This window comes from Pogona vitticeps, chromosome 2, assembly GCF_051106095.1.
Source record: "Pogona vitticeps strain Pit_001003342236 chromosome 2, PviZW2.1, whole genome shotgun sequence".
NCBI lineage: Eukaryota > Metazoa > Chordata > Lepidosauria > Squamata > Agamidae > Pogona > Pogona vitticeps.
In genome coordinates, this window is record NC_135784.1 from 22,932,437 (window position 1) to 22,938,677 (window position 6,241).

At 46.2% G+C, this 6,241-nt stretch overlaps 1 protein-coding gene across 1 annotated transcript in view; it reads right to left on the reverse strand.

Annotated features, from left to right (window-relative positions):
• Window positions 1–6,241, reverse strand: part of LOC110090341 (uncharacterized) — a 32,866-nt gene extending 26,625 nt beyond the window's left edge. The window contains exons 1-2 of the mRNA XM_078388424.1: window positions 3,583–6,241; window positions 507–627 (exon numbers count right to left, since the gene is read on the reverse strand). Of these exons, the coding sequence (XP_078244550.1) occupies window positions 507–612 (106 nt within the window). The 5' untranslated portion in view covers window positions 613–627; window positions 3,583–6,241. The remainder of the gene's footprint in view (window positions 1–506; window positions 628–3,582) is intronic.

Consider the following 6,241-nt stretch of genomic DNA (forward strand, 5'->3'; position numbering starts at 1 on the left):
CACCCTGCCCAAAGCCAGACAGGTAGCAGAACACTGTGCCCTTTCAGAGAGATCTGGGCTGGCTCCAACCTTCCAGGAGGCACAGCGGAGATTCAAACGCCTGACCATCGGCAGTCCTACTTACTCAAGTGTTCCAGCTCTGGTTATAGAAACAGTGCCTTAATCTGATGTATCAAAACACTTGATCCGAGAAGAGAACCATGGAATCCTCCCTAGACAAGGGGAAGATGCTAAAAAGTTGCTCATGGAGGAATATTTGAGAGAAGAGAGGTCCTGTTGAACTATGGTTCATAACAGAGTTGGTTTTCTAAGGAGTGTGGTTTATTATATTCATAATTGTTTGCTTCAGGGTTGTTTAAAATCATTTGTAAGCCACAAATCGTCACAATCCTTCGTAAGCCTGCCTGTATTTCCTAGCCAACGTCTCTCACCCATTAAGTCCCTCGACAAGCAGAAAAACAGGATGTAAATTAAATACTTTGATGAAATAATAAAGAGTGCTTTACCCAGTGAGGCGGTACCTCCATCACCCTCCTGCACAATCCACCTGAACAGGAGCTTCTGTGGAATATTGTCCTCCTCAGGGAAATCCGTGCTTGCTCTAGACAACATGTCCTGCACCTGCAACTGGAAGAAGGACCGAGACATGGAAGGGTGGAGCGGGGGGGCAGATTATTAGAAGAAGAAAGGAGAAAAAAGAGGGCAGCAGAACCCCGTAAACAAGATGGATAACAACAATAACTATCTTAAAGCGGCAGAGTTTTAAAGGAGGCCCAATGGGGAATTGAACTCCCAACGCCTAAGCCATTGAGCTACCCAGAAGTTCTCAAGTCCTCTCTGAATCAAGGAGGAGATCCTCTGCCAAGTCCCCACTGTGTTCCCCCCCTCCCAGAATTCTCCACTGCTCCCCATCTTCTGCGTTGGTTTTCTCCCTAATTCTGCTCTGCCCACCCACTTCATCAACCTCCTCGCCTGCTCCCGTTTCACAGCCAGCCGGAAAGTGTCCCTCCCTTTCTTTCTCGTCTCCTCTTACCCGGCAGAAAGGAATCGCTCTGTCCTGCTGTTGTTCTTCCTCTCAAAGCAAAGGACAGCGGATCAGATGCCTGCAGATCTTAATCCAGCCAAAGCGAGCAAGGCTGTTAGCAGAGCGGTGACCTTTTTTTGGGGGGGCAGCTGCTAACATAACTTGCCAGCAAAAAAAGGACACGGTTTTGGATAGCCGCCAGCAATGGCAGCTGGAATGTCAGGGTGTAGGAACCGCTAAAAAGAACTCAGACCTGAAATTCGTGGCATGCTATATCTCGGGTCCCCAAACCCGAAGTCTACCTCAGACAGAGACTTACAGGAGCAAACACCCTGGTCCCGGCCTCTCCCCTGCCCCAATTACGAACAATTTGTACTCTTGTGTTGTTGTTTTCCTTCCTTTGGTGGCAAATTAAACAATAGCTGCCCAACTCCATTGTCGCTATGGCCTTTACCTCACGGCACAATCAGGGACCTATCTAATAGTACAGTGCATTTGTGTGTTCCTAACACCTACAGCCGCCTTAACAGCGTCTGTTTGAATGACCTGGATTGATAAGAGACAGGGAAGAAGACTCGTGAATTCATACGGGAGATCGGTTCCAGAATCCATCGTTCTCTTGGGATGGAACTTTTGGCAGAAAAACCTTTCTCTGGAACTTGGGACCTCGTCAAGGGAGATGTGGTTTTTGAGATAGCTTGCACCTAAGCCCCTGTGGGCTTTACAACCTAAAACCAGTACAGTACTTTGAATTGAGCATGGAATCAGATCGGCAGCCCATGAAGCCGCTGTAAAGGGGTGTGTGTGTGTGGTTATAAGATCCCTGTAACCAAACCACAATTAACAATCTGACGGCAGCGTTTTTGGATCCACTGATGTTTCGTGACACTTCCCAAGGGCAGCTCCACAAAGAGCGCATTACAGGAATCCAGCTAGGGTGTGCCTAAGGCATGTGTCATGATCAGACCTCTCAAGGAACAGGTGCAACTGGCGCACTAGTTTTAACCGTGCAAATGCACTTCTAGCCACCATGAAAATCAGGGCATTCAGGAGGCAAATCCAGGAGTACCCCAAAAACTGCGTTTTCAGTGTGACCCCATCCAGCACAGGCTGCAACTCTGTTCCTTGATCTACCTTTCCACTGACCATGAGCACCTTTGTCTGGACTGGATCAAGTTTCACTTTATTCAACCTCATCCAGTCCATGACTGACACCAGACACTGATCTAGTGCCAAAATGGCTTCTTCAGATATGGATGGAAGGGAGAGATAGAGTTGGGTGTCATTCACATACTGGAGAGCGTGAAACCTAAAACTCTCGACAACCTGCCCCAGCTGTTTCATGTGGATGTTAAACAGCACAGAAGTCGTAAATGCAACAAACAAAAAAGTCGGTGAATGAAAGAAAGACAGACAAGAAAGAGGTAGAAAAGATGTTGCATTGGAGACCGAGATCAAAATCATCAGCACTCTTATATTTCTGATTACCACATATGGGTGTGAGAGCTGGACACTACAGAGCACTAGCAGGGGAAAAAATGATTTATTTGAAATGTGATGCTTTGTGGATACCCTGGACTGCCAGAAAGACGAACAAGGGGGTCCTAGATCAAATCAAGCCTGAACTATCTCTAGTGGCAACGATGTTGAAACTGAGGCTGTGTCCTACTTGGGGTACATCGTGAGAAGACAGGAATCTCTGGAAAAGACCATAATAATGCTGGGAAAGGTGGAAGGAAGCAGGAAAAGAGGAAAAGCAGACATGACAAGGATTTGACTCCCTAAGGATTTTACAGGGTTAAGTTTACAAGAGCCAGACAGTTGAGGACAGGACATTCTGGAGATTGTTCCTTCATGGGGACGCCATAAGTCTAGTGCAACCTGAGATGAAAACAATAACAGAAATGTTGGAACAGTGGGGGAGGTAGGGTCTGGAAGGGAAATGTCTTGGAAAGGCAGAAAAAGATAGTGGCGGATAGAGGCACTACCTATACTCCTTTTAAGATGCTTTCTTCCTCCTCTATGGTTATTTAGCTACCATCTGCATCGCTTGTCTGAGTAAATCTTCAGAATAAGGTCACACAGAAGCATGATGGGGAAGGGAAGGCTGGACGCCCTGATAAAGCTGCTAAATCCAGATCCTGGGGGCTTTCTAGTCAGGCTTAGGGGGTCTTTGAATTTTTCCAGAAATCTGGCTGAATTTGCGCCCCCTCTTTCCTTAAATGAGATTTTCCCCAAGCAGGTCAGTGGGGGGGAGGTCTGACTCCAAATTATAATTGGGGGGGGGGAGACACAGGGGAAAGGAAGAGGGACTTTAGCCCCAGGAGGTTTTCACTGGGGAGCTTCAATGCCCCCCCAGCAGATTTTAGGAACCCAAATCACACATAAACCCCCCAAAAATCGGTGCTTTAAATGCACTGCCTATGTGTATTATTCCAGATAAGACAGAGGTGCTCATACATGGTCAGGACTTCGGCTGAGCCTCAGTGCAATTCCTGCCCAGCCGCCTTTCCTTGCAATTGGGGGGAAAGAGGGATTTATGCCGAGGAAGGACTCACCCAAAATGTCCCCCCTACAAAGGCGACCTTCCAGCCTTTCTTCTCTCCCTGCCTCCGGCGGTCACCCGGTTGTGAATCCAGCTGGGCGGAGAAGGCAGTTCAGAGGGAAACAAGAATGGGAATTCCCCAGCCAATAGGAAAAGCGCGTTCCTGCTTTCGTCAGTGGTTGCTGGGCAAGGAAGGAAGGGGAACTACGCTTCCTTCCCCCCCCCCCCTTTCTAAAAGGGATTTCGGGGAGTTAAGCAAACTGGTGCCCTCCAGATGTTTTAGTCGTAAATTCTCATAACCGCTGGCCATGTTAGTTGGGGTGCGGGAGAACTGCGGTCCAGAACATCAGTTTTAAATGTGTTTTAATACTGATCTTAACCATTTTATTTATTTATTTATTTATTTATTTATTTATTTATTTATTTATTTATTTATTTATTTATTTGATTTATATTCCGCCCATCTGGTCTATACGACCACTCAGTTTTAATTTTAATTTTAATGTAATTTAATTTTATTTTAATGTAATACTTGTTTAATTCTCTTTAAACATGTGTATCTTTACTGTTTCTACCTTTTAAATACTGTTTTAATGATGTAAGCCGCCTTGGGTCCTTTTGGGGAGAAAGGCAGGATAGAAATTTTTAAATAAATAAACAAAAATAAATAAATCTGGTGGAAATGAGACTTGGGGACACTGTTTTAGGGTGGCTCTGGCCCCTCCTGGAGGAGAGAATTCAGAAGGTAGTACGTATGTACTGGGGGCCGGGGGGGGACGACTCTCTTTCCATGGATGACACCCTAACTCTTACCCCTCCTTGCCATCTAAACCTCCTTGGTTCTTAGATCTGTGACTGGTGTCCGTAATGGACTGGACGAGGGTGAATAAAGTGAAACTTATTCCAGATAAGACAGAGGTGCTCCTGGTCAATTGAAAAACTAGTGTGTCAGCTACATACGTTTCTTGAGAGATCTGATCTGGGCACTGTGACGCACATCCTAGTTACTTCCCGGCTGGATTACTGTAATGCGCTCTATGTGGGGCTGCTGATGGAAAGGGTCAGGAAACCTCAGATGCAACAGGCAGATTGTTACAGCAGCTCCCCTGGCTACTGATCTGTTTCTCGGCCCAATTCAAAGTGCTGGTCCTTAACCTATAAAACCGTAAATGGCTTGGGTCCAAGTATCTGCAGGGCTGTGTCTCCTTTTATGAGTCTGTCTGGGTGTTAAGGTCCCACCACTACCCACCCACACTGGTACATTTGGTTTGCGTGAGGGCCTTCTCTGTCGCTCCTCCCAGACTCTGGAACTCCCTCCCACTGGAGGCCAGGCCGGCCCCATCTTTGCTGTTCTTTCACAAGCAGGCAAAGGCCTTTCTCCTCAGGCAGGCTTCTCCTCAGTGACTGGTGGCCTGAGTCGGGTTTTTTAATGGATTAGCTTTAGAGATAGTGTCTTTGAATGTTCCAAGACATCTTGGGTCCTTTTTAAGGTGGGGTAAAAATATTTTAAATACAATAAAATCCATGGGCATATATTCAGTCTTTGTCCTGTGCAGAAAAGGCCCATTGAAATAAATTGAATTTATTAGTCCTTAACAATTACAGTCTCAATTACTTCAGTCAGTCTAACATTGAACTGGATTTAACCACAGGTTAAATTGTGGTTTAAGATTTTAAGACACCGTTCAGAGCACAGCACTGCTAGAAAACCTGCGAAATAAAAGATAAAAGTGAAATGTCAATATTGTCTCTTCAAACAGATGGCTACAAGCTGTGGTGTTTTACATGGAAATGCTTTTCAAACTTTGCATTAATCAATTTATTCCCTTCAGTTTCTGGCCATTAAAATGCAAATGGGTTGTATATTAATTAGTCCTAACCATATTTACTTAGAAATAGGCCCAGCTGATCGAGATGGTACCCAATTACATTGGCTTTAAACAGAACTTCTCATATTTCAGATGATGCTGAAGTTTATCTTGGTCTCACTGGACCACAGGACATGGTTCCAGAAATCCATGTCCTTAGCCTGCTTGTCTGCAGCAAACTGTATGCAGGTTTTCTTCAGCATCATCTTTAGAAGAGGCTTCCTTCTGGGACGATAGCCCTGGAGACCAATTTGATGCAGTGTGTGGCGTACAGGCTGAGCACTGACAGGCTGACACCCCCAGCCCACCCCTTCCACCTCTGCAGCAATGCTGGCAGCACTCGTACATCTATTTCCCAAAGCCATCCTCTGGAGATGATGCTGAGCACAGGCACTCCACTTCTTGGTCCGACCATGGCGAGGCCTGTTCTGAGTGGAACCGGTCCTGTTAAACCGCTGTATGGTCTTGGCCACCATGCTGCAACTCAGTTTCAGGGTTTTGGCAATCTTCTGATAGCCTCTAGGCCATCCTGATATAGAGCAACAATTCGTTTTTTCAGATCCTCAGATAGTTCATTGCCATGAGGTGCCCTGTGGAACTTCCAGTGACCAGTCTGAGAGAGGGAGAGCGATAACACCTGCTCCCCCTTCACACCTGAGACTTGTGACACTAACGGGTCTCATGACACCAGGGAGGGAAAACGGCTACTTGGGCCCAATTTGGACATTGTCACTTAGGGGTGTACTCCCTTTTGTTGCCAGTGGCTTAGACATTAATGGCTGCGTGTTGCGTTATTTTGAGGGG